Genomic DNA, 14,152 nt, shown 5'->3' on the forward strand with positions numbered 1-14,152 from the left:
CACACTAAGAGGTCCCTTTCTGGAGACCCTGGCCATCTATGGCTGTCCGTGCCACAAACCCGAGGGCTGTGTGGGTGTGGTTCTTCAAGGGTGGCTGAGTACTCTGACTCCAGGGATTACAGGGGTGATCCACACAGGCTTTTGGATGGACTCACTGACCCCTGGTTTACCCAGTGTTTCACCCAGCTCAGTAGCCCAGAACCACAGAGAAACCTTACAGGAACTCCTGTAAACTCACTAAAGTACAGCCCAATATGGAGTTATAATAGGATATGATCATTACTAATCTGTGGAATCCTACTCACCTCTCAGATCCTCTCCCTCCGTCTGGTCGGGTTCACTTTGCTCCGAGAGAGGAGAGAGAAGGGAGATCCCCCTCATTCCCCCCTCTGGTCCCTCTCCCCCAACCACGGTCCACCTCTCCCCAACCTCCCCCTCTCCAGGTTGGTCCCCCCTCTCCGTCAGTCTGTCCTCCTCCGTCGGTCCCGTCTCCTGACTCTTGAAGTCCCTGTACGTCTCCACCCCCTCGTTCTTCAGGAAGTCTTGGAGGACAAACTCCTCGTCCCAGTCCAGGTCTTCCCCAGCCTGACAAAATAAATGAACTGAATTAAAACCTGTTCAGGGAATCAATCAAATCTATTTCTAAAGCATTTTCCACATTAGCAGAAATAGGTTTTTCCAGTAACTCTGCCTAGACACCAAAGAGCACGTAGAAGCACAGGGAAAACTGTCTAAAAGTTTAATGAATACAAAACAAACAGTAGGATAAAGTTACTTGTTTATTCAATGTGTCAATGTTTTAATTGAATCTGTCCCTACTTAAATAAATGCTAGATATATACATAGAATGGAGCCTGTTCAAAGTACTAATGTGAGATTTCAGAGTTTAACAGCAAATCAAAAACATGGAGTACGATGAAGTTAAATCAGCATTCCTGGGAAAATGTAAGATCAATTGTGCGTTTCTCTTCCCTAATAGTTAAGGTTGGGGAGATGGTAAACTGATCCTAGATCTGTGCTTATGGCCGATAGACAAATTAACATGACAGAACAGGACAGAGAATATTTATCCTGATCAGAAAGTGCTCTAAGTGTCCACTCAGCCTCCCACTCCATCCTTTAGCGTCTATTAAACAGCCTCTTCATCTGGATGGAAAACGTACTCCAAAGGTTACACAGCTATTCACCATCTGAATCCGAGTCCTATTCTCTGCTATGTTCCATGGCTCTCAATGCCTGTGTCCCAACAGTAGCCCAATATCCACTATACCCGACATCTTTCTCCCATACCATCTTTCTACAAGATATTCCACAGATATTCAAAAGCTACATGCCATCTGTGGCACACTGGGGACACCTCTTCCCCCATTCTTTCTCCATCTCTCTCCCCCTCCTACCTGTGTGTCTTCGTCGGGGGTCTGGCAGCTGGCCTCCCTGCTGTCCCCCGGGGTATTTAGCCGGTCCAACTCTTCACGCAGCTGCCGCTTCTGATTCTCCTGCTCCTGAACCCTGCACGGACGGACCCACGTAAATTACACACATATTTACACAGACAGACACGTAAAGCAACACACTCCCAAAAACATAAACAAAAAGGGTCACACGACACAAATACTTCTGAAACCACGGCAATCATGCATCCAGTGACTACAAAGCAAATGAACAGATTCATCACTCTCACCCAGCCCATTGACAGCGTAGTGAAGGGTCCATAACATAACATACTGTACCCAATCCGCAGGCCCATGCAGTGTCCCATGCTGCTGTTGCCCAGCCTGTACTAGGATGGCAGGAGCTCTGGAGAGCCCCTAACTCCCAGTATCGGACAGCTCCTAACACCCAGTCCCAGACTAGTCCAGAGGGCCTGTACACAGCTGGCTAGCCCAGACAACGTTCCCACAGCCTGGCCTGATAACGGCCCCCCCTCCCCCTTTTATCCTCCAGAGCAGGGCGGCAGTGTGGCACGGGCCCACGTGGCAGTGAGGCAGATACAGACAGAGCCATACTGGACCAGGACCCAACCACTACTTAGACAGGTTAGAGGTCACCCAGTCAGACCCAGAGCACAGAGACTTCAGGAGAGCAGAGGGAAGCAACCAAATATGACCAGATTCCTCCCTAGATCCCTCCTGCACAGTGTCTGTATCTTCTTAGACAATGAAAGCCCCTCCCACCACACTGTAACCCTCTCTTATACAAGACCCGCAAAATTTACTTGACCAGTGAGAGAAAAGCAGCACTAGTTCCTCTTGACCCTCACTTCCAACAGGCACACACTCAACCCCCACTCACCTGACTGACAGGTGTAGTATCTCAGTGCGGGACCTCCTTATGCTGCTGGCCATCTTGATCAGTTCATTCTCCAGGGAGTCGGTGTACTGGTCCAACTGCTCCAGGCTGAGGCCCCACTCCGTCCTCCTCCGATCCAGCTCAGACTGCACCGCCTGTGGGGGAGAAAGGGCAGGGAGTAAGCCTCTTCCTGGAGCTACAGGGTCTCAGGCAGTCAGACAGCCTATCCAGCGGTACTAGACATACAGTAAAGTATGTCCATCTCTTAGTCAGTGACACTACTGCACTCTTTACTCAAGAAGAATGTTTACTGTGGACGTGTCTGACAAATGTCTGACGAATGCAGATTGGAGAGAGAAAGGAGGTGGGAGAGAGGAAAGGGATGGAGAGAGGGGGGAATGAAAGAGAGGGTGGCAGAGGGAGGTGACAAGGACCGAACGAGAGAGAGCGAGTGTGTGTGTTGCGAGAGAGACTGAATTTACACTACAGCACACGCTGCATTAATAGGCATTGATGGGAGAGTTATATAACATTGTAGATTAGGGATCTCTGGAGAGGAGAGAGAGAACAGCCATATTATGTCATCCTCTAAAAGCTACGAGCAGAGAGAGTCCTATTCAGCCCAAACTCCTCCCTACTCTCCACATTGAACTCAGTAGGGTGCATCTCAATAGCCTAATTGCTCCTTTCCGCGTCTCATTTCCTGTATCTGTATTCTGCACTGATCTGAAAGAACAGGATAAGTGAAAAGCAATATGATGGAAAACCAAAAGGTATTTGCTCTTTTCTCTCAAATCTCTGAACCTAGAGAAACACCAACCTCTTCTTTGATACAGATATGTGACCCCCAGGATACCTACACACACACACACCTAGAGTTCTCTGGTACAGAGTGACTCAGTAACATCCTCCTCTACCACTGAGCTGGATAGTGGGTTGATACATCCACTCGAATAGCTCTAGTGTGTGAGTGAGGGAGAGAGAACAATAGAAAAATAGTGAGAGAATGAGGGAGAGTGAGCAAGAGATAGAACGAGAGGAGCATGAGTGTGTGTGTCAGAGAGAGAAGAGAGCAAGAGCGAGGACAGAGAGAGCAAGATAATGAGAGGGGAAGAAAGGACAGAGAAAGAGTAAGAGGACAGAAAGAAGGAATGAGAACGAGAGAGGGAGAGCGAGAGTGTGTGCACCTGCGTGAGATCGAGATTGTGTGTGTGTATGCCCCTCACCTGCAGTCTGGGGTCTTTACTAGCCCCTGGTCCTCCATAGTGGTGCATGAGTCCTCTGAGTGTTGACAAGATGGAGAGGCCCTCGTCCTTAAAATCTCTCTTCTGAAAACAACCAGAAAAACAATTGTGTTTCAGGTTATCCGTGTAACTACTTTAAGTACTAATCAATTCAATTTTCTATGGAAGAAAATGAGTCATGCATCTACACCACAATCATACCATAGATGCACAAAAAGTAGTTTTCTCCATGCTTTTGAAATGTGTGCTGGTTAGATACCAGTCCCTGCATAGTGTATTGAGTGCATAATTAGGACAGTAAGGGCTGAAGATATCTAATGAATTATCAGAACTGCTGTATCTAGTGTACAATTGGGACAATGTCTGCTGTATCTACTGTATAGAGTACCAATTTGTTGATGAGGCTCTTGAACTCCGGGGACATCTGGTCAGGTGTGGGGCCCTGCAGGAGCACTAAAACCTCCCTGTCCAGAGACTCATCTAGCACAGATGCAAAGCTCAGTGGCGACACACACGCCGCACCCTGGAAATAAAACACGACTTGGTCATTAACCCTGAAGCTTATGGGCTGATGGTTTCAGTAAACGATAGCATAATAGGGTCCCTGGAGCTGAAGTTTTGGGTGAATACAGTGGATTGGTTCTCAAAGGTGTGAGCGTACTCAGAGAGAGTGGGTGTTCAATTCACAGGCTGCAAACATGGAACGAGGGGATATATTTATCTGACCTCCGGTGGTGTTTGAGCAAGGGCCAGTTCTGTCTGCAGGGATCCTGAAGTGCTGTGGTTCAACCTGTACGCCACCGACAGGGAGAGACCTGCACTGCAAGAGGGAAAGCGAGAGAGGAGCGAACCAATCAGAACAAACTACGAAGACAAAAGGACATAGTTAAACAGAGAATACACAGAATTCCCCAATCCTGCTACTAGACCAGTCAAGGCTCCACCTCTAGTACAGTGTACTTACACTGCCATGTCTGGCGGCATCATGTGTATCTGGCTCTCCAGCTTGGTCTTCTCTGCTCTCAACAGCTGTCAGAGACAACAACAGACATCAAACACGGTTAGATAACACCACTACTGCTGCAGCGAATACATATTCACTGCAGCTGACAGACAAAGACATGCATATCATATAGGGCTCTGCTGAGAGAGAGAAATCATTTTGCAGAGCTCTCTGGTCGGCGGTTCAGAGCAGTGGGGGTACAGCGTTGCTGCTTGTACACATTCATTCCTTTATGATCTAGTGCATGGGAGTAGGGGCTAAGGGGAGATTTGGGATAGGGTAATGATTATCGAGACAGCCTCCTCACCTCTGTGACTGATGAGTACTCCATCACTGTAGCCATCAGCTCCTCAATCTGTCTGCACTTCTGTAGAGGGGAGACAACATGACAGCAATATTCTTGATTATCGTATTTCCCCCCCAGGACAATGTCTCTGAAACGTTCCAAATGTACGGTCATATGAATGAACAGATCAGACTATGCCCTGAAGCCTGGGTTATCACTGATCTAAGGACCCCAATCTACAATGTGACTTTCGCTTTGTACAGCCGTGTTATCATAGAGAATGTACAGTAGGGGACAGCCCGACTACAACAATGACCCATCTTTATTCGTTACTGAACAGATACGGAACAAAAAGTACTATAAAGAATTTTTTTATTTTTTTTATTCAGATGATACTGACCTGGAGTATGAGGGATTCCTTTTCACTCACGACAGCATCAAAGGAATGGTTATGGACCTGTGGATGAGAGAACAGACACTACACCATGAAACCACTGGCACTCATCCACAACACACAGGCAGACCAATCAGGAGCAGGCGTGGGGGATCACTTTGATCCTAAAGACCAGTTACGTAGGTCCATAGCACTGCACTCCAGGACTTTTTCAGAAGACCATGAAAGGCAAAACAAACATTCACACAACCTTTTTCTTCTGGGCACAGTTGACCAGAAACAGATTAAGCCTAGTCCTGGACTAAGAAGCATTCTAAAAATGGAGAATCTTAATTGAAAGTTGTTTTTTAGTTGAGAACTAGGCTTAATCTGTTTCCAGGAAACCGCTTTCTAGTTGCCAACCTTGAATCGCTTATTCCCTCGACAGTACAATAGTTTGTTCAATATAGTTGTGTGGACCCACCTGCAGCTCAGCGTTTAGGTCACACAGTTCAATCATCCTCTTCTGGAGGTCATCCATCTCCATGGTGACCTTGATGTTCTAGTCCACAGGTAGGGGGGAGGAGGAGGAGGAGGGAGAGATGAGTAATTCTACCCTAAAAAGATGCCTTATTTTACCCTACCATGTCAGTTAAAAGTGGACAAGGTACATCAGAGTAGATAGCCACGGAATGGCATTTCCTAAATCAGTTTTTCCCAACCCTGGTCCTCCAGTAACCCCAACAGCACACATTTGTGTTGTAACCCTGGACAAACACACCTGATTCAACTTGTCAACTAATCATCAAGTCCTCAATGTGTTGAATGAGGTGTGTTTGTCAAGGGCTACAACAAAACTGTACTGTCGTGGGTAATGGAGGACCAGGGTTGGGAAAAACTTAGATCCTGGAAAAACAGCAGACAGGAAGTTCCCAGGGGAAGCAGATAGTCCTGCTGCTTTGTTGTTGTGTCGCCCTAGTAGGCACTTAACTGATCAATGACACCGATTGGTCGGTGAGCACAATCCGGATGACTCGCCACCAGATCAAAATGAAATGACCCAAGAGCAATGTAGATGTTGATGAAAGGGGTTCTGTGTGGAGAGAAAGGTTTCCAGTACAGCACCTCATCCTGAAGACAGCTTATCTTGGCAATCAGACTCTGGTTCTCTCTCTCCTGTTGGGGAGATGTTGAGTTAGTATAGGACTGTGGACGTTGTATAGTTAGTTGGATACAGGAAAAAGCCAAAGGAAACACCAAAACGAGACAGAACAACTTCTATGCCAAGGTGCATTGATTCTACAAGTGTCTCTGGAGGGATGCGACACTTCTTAAATAATTTGAGTTTTTGTTGATAGTGGAATATGCTGTCTCAGGCACCACTCCAGAAACTCAGATAAGTGTTCAATTGGGTTGATGTCTGGTAACAGATTGCCGTGGCATATGGTTTACATCATTTTCATGCTCAACAAACCATTCAGTGACCACTTGTGCCTCGTGGACACGGGCATTATCATCCTATGGCGGCATAGCCATGGTAGCCAAAATAATGGCCTGTCCAGCATCTTTATAGATGACCCTAAATGAACTCAGGAACCTCAACTGTGTGGAAGCACCTGTTTTCAATACACACTGAACAAAAATGAAACATGTAAAGTGTTGGTCTTATGTTTTATGAGCCTAAATAAGATCCCATAAAATGTTCCATACACACAGAAAACGTATTTCTGTCAAATTCTGTCCACAAATTTGTTTACATCCCTGTTAGTGAGCATTTCTCCACTGCCAAGATAATCCAGCCACCTGACAGGTGTGGCATATCAAGAAGCTGATTAACAGCATGATATTACATAGGTGCACCATGTGCTGGGTACAATAAAAGGTCACTAAAATGTGCAGTTTTGTCACAACACAATGCCACAGATGTGTCAAGTTGAGGGCGCATGCAATTGGCATGTTGACTACAGGAATGTCCACCAGAGCTGTTGCCAGAGTATCTTATGTTAATTTCTCTACCAAAAGCCACCTCTGTCGTTTTAGAGAATTTGGCAGTATGTCCAACCAGCCTCACAACCGCAGACCACGTGTAACTGCGCCAGCTCAGAACCTCCACATCCATTCTACTTCACCAGTGGGAACGTCTGAGACCAAACACACAGAGAGCTAATGAAACTGTGGGTTTACACAACCGAAGTATGTCTGCACAAACTCTCAGAAACATTCTCAGGGAAGTTAATCTGCATGCTCGTAGTCCCCACCAGGGTCCTTGACCTGACTGCAGTTCGGAGTCGTAACCGATTTCAGTGGGCAAATGCTCACATTCGATGGCCTGGGGAAGTGTGCTCTTCATGGATGAATCCTGGTTTCAACTGTACTGGGCAGATGGCCGACAGAGTATGGCGTTGTGTGGGCGAGGTGTTCGCTGATTTTAACGCTGTGTACAGAGTGCCCCATGTTGGTGGTAGAGTTATGGTAGAGTTATGGTATGGGCAGGCATAAGCTATGGACAATGAACACAATTGTATTTTATAGATGGCAATTTGAATGCACAGAGATACCGTGACGAGATCCCGAGGCCCATTGTCGTGCCATTCATCCGCCGCCATCACCTCATGTTTCAGCATGATAATGCATGGCCCCATGTCGTAAGGATCTGTACACAATTCCTGGAAGCTGAAAATGTCCCAGTTCTTCCATGGTCTGCATATCAACCAGACATGTCACCCATTGAGCATGTTTGGGATGCTCTGGATCGACGTACACGACAGTGTGTTCCAGTGGAGTGGGACAACATTCCAAGGGCCACAATCAACAGCCTGCTCAACTCTATGCAAAGGAGATGTCTCGCTGCATAAAGCAAATGGCGGAGACACCAGATACTGACTGGTTTTCTGATCCACGCCCCCACCTTTTCTTTAAGGTATCTGTGACCAACATATTCAAGTCTGTATTCCCAGTTATATGAATTCCATAGATTAGGGCCTAATGAATTTATTTAAAACATTTTATTTTTTAACTGATTTCCTTATATGAACTGTATCTCAGTAAAATCTTTGAAATTGTTGCATGTTGAGTTTATACTTTTGTTCAGTGTAGATAGTTGAATAGCATGACAGTGAAGTAGTGTGTGTGAGTGTATATACCATATGTTTGGTCTGAGCCGAGGCCCTGGCTCTGCCCTCCTCTGTATAGCTCAGACTCATCTTCATCTCCTCCACCTCATCCTTCAACATCTTCTCCTTCTGGGCCAGCTGCTGGCCTCTACAGGGGGGAGAGAGGGACATTATACTTGGGTGTGTGTATGTGGGGCCTAATAGGAGGTTCAATTGAGAGAAGGCGGAATAGAAGGCAGACATCTCAAAAGTATGTGTGTGTGTACAATCCATACAGTCTGGCATGTGACTTGAGCTCCTCGTTCTCCTCTGCTAGTTTCTGGTTATGGTCCTCCATGGTCTCCACATTCTGCTTCAGCTTCCTCACCTCCTCCTGAAGCTTCTGGTTACTGAACTGCAGGTCGGTCACACAGAACACCAGGTCTGACGTCTCACTGGGGAGAGAAACACAGTCACATACAGGGTAAAACACAGTTCATCAAATTGGACAATTGCATGCACACAGGAACACGAGCATTACTTACAGATCTGTTCGTGACACCTCCCCTCCAAATGCCTCCAGACTACCTGAGGTCATGTTCAGCAGGACAGACCTCTTAGCTGATGGAGAGAAGAGAGGTGGAGTGAGAGAAGTGGTCTATGCTTATAGAAAGAATGAGGGAGAAAATACATTGACTTGCTAAAATGAGAAGTTGTGTGTGTAAGAGAGTGAGTGAGTGGTGGAGCGAGAGAGAGAGAGAGAGAGAGAGAGAGAGCTACTTGGAGGCATGGTACAAGAGAAAACCTTCACCCCTCACAACAGTCATCAATTTCTCTGATTAGTCCTCTAATGTCTCCTATATGTCCGTGACAGGCTCAGAGTCTGACAGACAATACAGTGGATTGTGAAAGTATTCACCCCCCTTGGCATTTTTCCTATTACAATGTGGAATTAAAATATTTTTTTCTTTGGGGGGGGGGTTGTATCATTTGATGTACACAACATGCCTACCACTTTGAAGATGCAAAATATGTTTTATTGTGAAAAAAGAGAATACAAAAAACAAAAAAAACTTGAGCGTGCATAACTATTCACCCCACAAAAGTCAATACTTTATAGAGCCACCTTTTGCAGCAATTACAGCCGCAAGTCTCTTGGGGTATATAGCTATAAGCTTGGCAGCGGCACATCTAGCCACTGGGATTTTTGCCCATTCTTCAAGGCAAAACTGCTCCAGCTCCTTCAAGTTGGATGGGTTCCGCTGGTGAACAGCAATCTTTAAGTCATACCACAGATTCTCAATTGGATTGAGGTCTGGGCTTTGACTAGGCCATTCAAAGACATTTAAATGTGTCCCCTTAAACCACTCGAGTGTTGCTTTAGCAGTATGCTTAGGGTCATTGTCCTGCTGGAAGGTGAACCTCCATCCCAGTCTCAAACCTCTAGAAGACAAACAGGTTTCCCTCAAGAATTTCCCTGCATTTAGCACCAACCATCCATCATTCAATTCTGACCAGTTTCCCAGGCCTTGCTGATGAAAAACATCCCCCACACATGATTCTGCCACCACCATGCTTCCCTGTGGGGATGCGGTTCTCAGGGTGATGAGGTGATTTTCCCTTGATGGCCAATAAGCTCAATTTTAGTCTCATCTGACCAGAGTACCTTCTTCCATATGTTTGGGGAGTCTCCCACACACCTTTTGGCAAACAAACATGTTTGCTTATTTCTTTCTTTATGCATTGACTTGTTTCTGGCCACTCTTCCATAAAGCCCAGCTCTGTGGAGTGTACGGCTTAAAGTGGTCCTATGGGCAGATACTCCAATCTCCGCTGTGGAGCTTTGCAGCTCCTTCAGGATTATTTGGTCTCTTTGTTGCCTCTCTGATAAGGCCCTCCTTGCCTGGTCCATGGGTTTTGGTGGGTGTCCCTCTCTTGGCAGGTTTGTTGTGGTGCTATATTCTTTCCAATTAAAAAAAAATGGATTTAACGGTGCTCCATGGGATGTTCAAAATTAGATTTTTTATATCTCAACCCTGATCTGTACTTATCCACAACTTTGTCCCTGACCTGTTTGGAGAGCTCCTTGGTCTTCATGGTGCCGCTTACTTGGTGGTGCCCCTTCCTTAGTGGTGTTGCAGACTCTGGGGCCTTTCAGAAGAAGTGTATATATGCACTGAGATCATGTGACACTTAAATAAAGTCCACCTGTCTGCAATCTAACTAATTATGTGTGACGCAGGTAGTCCACATATGCACGCTCCACTTTACCGTAAAAATAAATACAAATTAAGTACTTTTTTTTTCATTTCACTTCGCCAATTTGGACTATTTTGTGTATGTCCGTTACATTAGTTCCAAATAAAAATCTATTTAAATTACAGGTTGTAATGTAACAAAATAGAAAATATGCCAAGGGAGATGAATACTTTTGCAGGCACTGTATGTCTGTATCAACTCACCTGACAGGCTGTCTCGGAGTCTGACAGACTCTTGAGTTAGGTCCTCTGGTGTGTCGTCCCTGTGGTTGCGGTGAAGACAAGGAGACAGACACCCAGAAACATGACATTAGTCACACAATATCACAGGCTTACTTACACACACATGCAGAGGTTAATGTATCGATTACAACACAAAAGTTACAGAAGCTTATCTAATAGACAACAAGCTCTTTGATGAGAATATTCGACTGAAAACTTGGTATCCATTTGCCCGTGTGACAGAACACATGAACTAGAACACAGCACCCTCTACAGGCAAAAGAGGGACAAGACAACATGCACTGTTATGTAGTGCACTACATTTGACCACAGCCCTGGTCAAAAGTAGTGCACTATAAAAGGGAAGAGTGCCATTTGGGGGGGGGGCACAGAAAACATCTCCAGTACCCATTCTTTCTGCAGTCATCGATCCACTCCTTCATGATGGCGTGGTAGGTGTCCAGGTCTATGGAGACATCTTTGTGCTCTGGGTCCAGCATATTACACAGGTCCTCCAGCCCGCTGTCCTCAGAACCCCGGCTGGTGGTGTGACGCAGGTAGTCCACGATACGAGACACGTACACCTTACCTGAAGGAGCAGGAGGAGGCCAGGTTACCGTCTTTATCATAGTAATTTACTGGGTTACTGTAGTCAGTCTGGTGACTAGCATGGGAAGGGACCTCCCCAGGAGTCATAGCAATCGCCTTCCTCCGCCTGAGGTTCTTTCAGTAACAGCTTTTAGTAAACAAAATAGGACTGTGGAGAGACCACCACCCACATGGAATCTAGAGCACCTGTACCACGTCATTGACTGCTTCAGAAACAAAGAAAAAAAAGCAGACCTGGCTACACCCCAGTGGAGTAAATTACTGGCTGCCTTTTTAACAAAACTTTATCACGGTGAGTGTGTGTATGCCTCCTTATGCGTGTTTGATACGGTGAGTCGGGATAGAAGAGTGTGTACTCCACAATGTGCTAGATTTGATATTTTGAGTGTACTTCTGTGCTCAGTATATATTTGATACTTTGAGAGTTTAATGCTGTATGTGAGCGAGTGCGTACCTCTGCGCTGGGTGTCACAAACATGGAAAATGGTGTCCAGTAAATCCTCTTCACAGATCAGACTGACCTCAGTCATCATCTCCTTCCGGTTCTCAGAGGACATGGCTCCTACACACACACACACACACACACACACACACACACACACACACACACACACACACACTTTCTGTAACTACACTGGCCAATGGCCACTTCATCAGCCGACATCAGTGGCCAATAAACATGATTGATCTTCTGTCAGTTGCATAACATTCCTTGAGGCAACATAATAAAATGTACATACTGGTGTTTGACATAAGAGATGGCAAATGGAAAGGAGTGTGTGACAGGCCTGAGGAATGCTCTTAGCCTCATGATCAATAGTTATCATTGATGTCATTGTTCACTAAGAACTGAGCAGTGCTTTCGTAATCCCACGGTGAGTGTGTATTCCCCTTACCGTCTCCCATGGACAGTCTCTTGACAACCAGGGCCGGGTAAGGCAGCTCACACTGCAGCAGGTTGGCCGTGGAGTCTGAAGAGCAGAAGTTGAGGTTGTAGGACAGCAGGCTCTGTGCAGGTGTGCGAGTCAGAGATGGGGTCCTGTGCCTCTCGCTGCCGTCAGACCCTGTCCCCGCCTCAGGCTGAATAAACTGGTGACCATGAGAGAAAAAAGTGTCTCCAGTCTGGACAGCTGGGGTGGAGCAGTCCCTCTGCCATCCTCTCCCTTGCCCTCCTAACCCCACCCCTACCCCCCTCCACTCCCCAGGATGACTTATGGTAAACGTAGCATTGACCGGAGTTGGGGGGTTAATGGTGGGGTTGGCTGGGCTGAAGTTGGGACAGTGGGAGCTCCTGGGAAGCTGGGGTGAACCCTTGGGGGTTAACATCCCCTCCCTCTCGCGCTTCTTCAGGATGACTTCCAGGTTGCGGCGCAGGCTGGACTGGGGGCTGTCGTAGCTGCTGGACGTGAACTTTGGAATCTGGAAGGGCGAGGAGGGGTTAACCTCACGGTCGTGCCGCTGGATGGTCTGCAGCTTACGACAGATGCTGTCAACAGGGTTGTGGCGTTGACGATGGGTCACTCCAAGGTCCATGCTGGAGCAGGGGGTGACAACACAAGAACTAGAGAGGGGAGAAACTGTCATTGGAGACCGGCCTCATTGTAAACATGAATTTGATATTAATTGACCTGCCTGGTAAAGTAAAGGTCAAATAAATCATTAAAAGGAGACGGGTTTAGTGAAAGGAGAGGAATTACACTGATTGTCCATCACACCAGATACTTCCCAAGTTCATCACATTTCAGACATCCCAAATAGACTACAGTTGTTGATTGAGGTTGTTGTAGTATATCCTTCTTGTGTTTCTTGTGTGTAGACCATAGGGTTAGTTTTTAAATGGGAGCAACAGAGCACAGCACGCCAGCAGTCTACCTGGATAAAAATAACGAGCTTACCTGAGCCACTAACTGAAAGGACACTTATTATTAAATCAATCTTCTGTAAACTAACAAATGTTTCTAAAAACATTAAACTAACAAGAGTGAGTTACCCTAATATATATTTTGTTGACAAGACAAAAATGTTGTAGCCTTGTGTTATGCAAAATACGATAACAAGGACTGCCATGAATAATTGACGCCAATTTTCTTTCCTTTTCAATAAATATGAACGACAGACTGTCGTAGTTTATACTTGTATTTTGATGTAGGCTACTTACCTCTCTTTACCGTGTTGCCTATCTTTTGTAAACGTAAATAGTCCTCTTTGACGTCTCAATTCGCTTGATACAGCCTTCAAAGTCAAACCACACTCTGGAAATCAATCAGAGCGCTTGAGTGACATGTGTTTGCAATTTGAAACCGACGAAGTAGGTAGATCACTCATCTAAAACCAAGCCAACACTGACCCTTTGTGGCCAATAATATTGTTGCATCCCTGTTTGATCACAGACCTTCAGACTCACAAATCGAAAGTATTTTTCAGTGTAAAAATCCACAATTGGAGATGTGTGATTGGAGAAAGTGGTCAAAACCAACAAATACGCTGTACCACCGGCCAGGTGTTGTCTATGAAGTTGATTACAGTGTGCCTACCCTGCACTGGTGTAAAGTACTTAAAGTACTACTTAAGTCGTTTTTGGGGGTATCTCTACTTTACGATGTATCTTTTTTGACCATTTTGACTTTGACTTCACTTACATACCTAAATTATGTGCTTTCTACTCCATACATTTTCCCTGACTCGTACTCATTGCATTTTGAATGCTTAGCAGGACAGACAATTATCCAATTCGCACACTTATCAAGAGAACATCCCTGGTCATCCCTACTGCCAC

At 45.9% G+C, this 14,152-nt stretch overlaps 1 protein-coding gene across 6 annotated transcripts in view; it reads right to left on the reverse strand.

Annotated features, from left to right (window-relative positions):
- Positions 1 to 14,152, reverse strand: part of LOC115106984 (inositol 1,4,5-triphosphate receptor associated 2-like) — a 35,107-nt gene that overhangs the window by 10,542 nt on the left and 10,413 nt on the right. For 4 of the 6 annotated variants that reach the window (XM_029630257.2, XM_029630255.1, XM_029630254.1 and 1 more), the window contains 18 exons: positions 12,273 to 12,910; positions 11,831 to 11,938; positions 11,176 to 11,356; positions 10,750 to 10,808; positions 8,833 to 8,908; positions 8,584 to 8,742; positions 8,339 to 8,456; positions 6,321 to 6,371; positions 5,680 to 5,757; positions 5,223 to 5,279; positions 4,844 to 4,903; positions 4,498 to 4,562; positions 4,260 to 4,353; positions 3,922 to 4,056; positions 3,516 to 3,617; positions 2,293 to 2,444; positions 1,398 to 1,509; positions 306 to 585 (listed from right to left, as the gene is read on the reverse strand). In XM_029630257.2, coding sequence (XP_029486117.1) covers positions 306 to 585; positions 1,398 to 1,509; positions 2,293 to 2,444; positions 3,516 to 3,617; positions 3,922 to 4,056; positions 4,260 to 4,353; positions 4,498 to 4,562; positions 4,844 to 4,903; positions 5,223 to 5,279; positions 5,680 to 5,757; positions 6,321 to 6,371; positions 8,339 to 8,456; positions 8,584 to 8,742; positions 8,833 to 8,908; positions 10,750 to 10,808; positions 11,176 to 11,356; positions 11,831 to 11,938; positions 12,273 to 12,909 — 2,524 coding nt within the window. In that variant the 5' untranslated portion in view covers position 12,910. Of the gene's footprint in view, positions 1 to 305; positions 586 to 1,397; positions 1,510 to 2,292; positions 2,445 to 3,515; positions 3,618 to 3,921; positions 4,057 to 4,259; positions 4,354 to 4,497; positions 4,563 to 4,843; positions 4,904 to 5,222; positions 5,280 to 5,679; positions 5,758 to 6,320; positions 6,372 to 8,338; positions 8,457 to 8,583; positions 8,743 to 8,832; positions 8,909 to 10,749; positions 10,809 to 11,175; positions 11,357 to 11,830; positions 11,939 to 12,272; positions 12,938 to 13,534; positions 13,618 to 14,152 lie in introns of those variants that run through there. The other 2 variants (XM_029630258.2, XM_029630256.2) reach the window with 2 other exon arrangements.

This window comes from Oncorhynchus nerka, linkage group LG23, assembly GCF_034236695.1.
Source record: "Oncorhynchus nerka isolate Pitt River linkage group LG23, Oner_Uvic_2.0, whole genome shotgun sequence".
NCBI lineage: Eukaryota > Metazoa > Chordata > Actinopteri > Salmoniformes > Salmonidae > Oncorhynchus > Oncorhynchus nerka.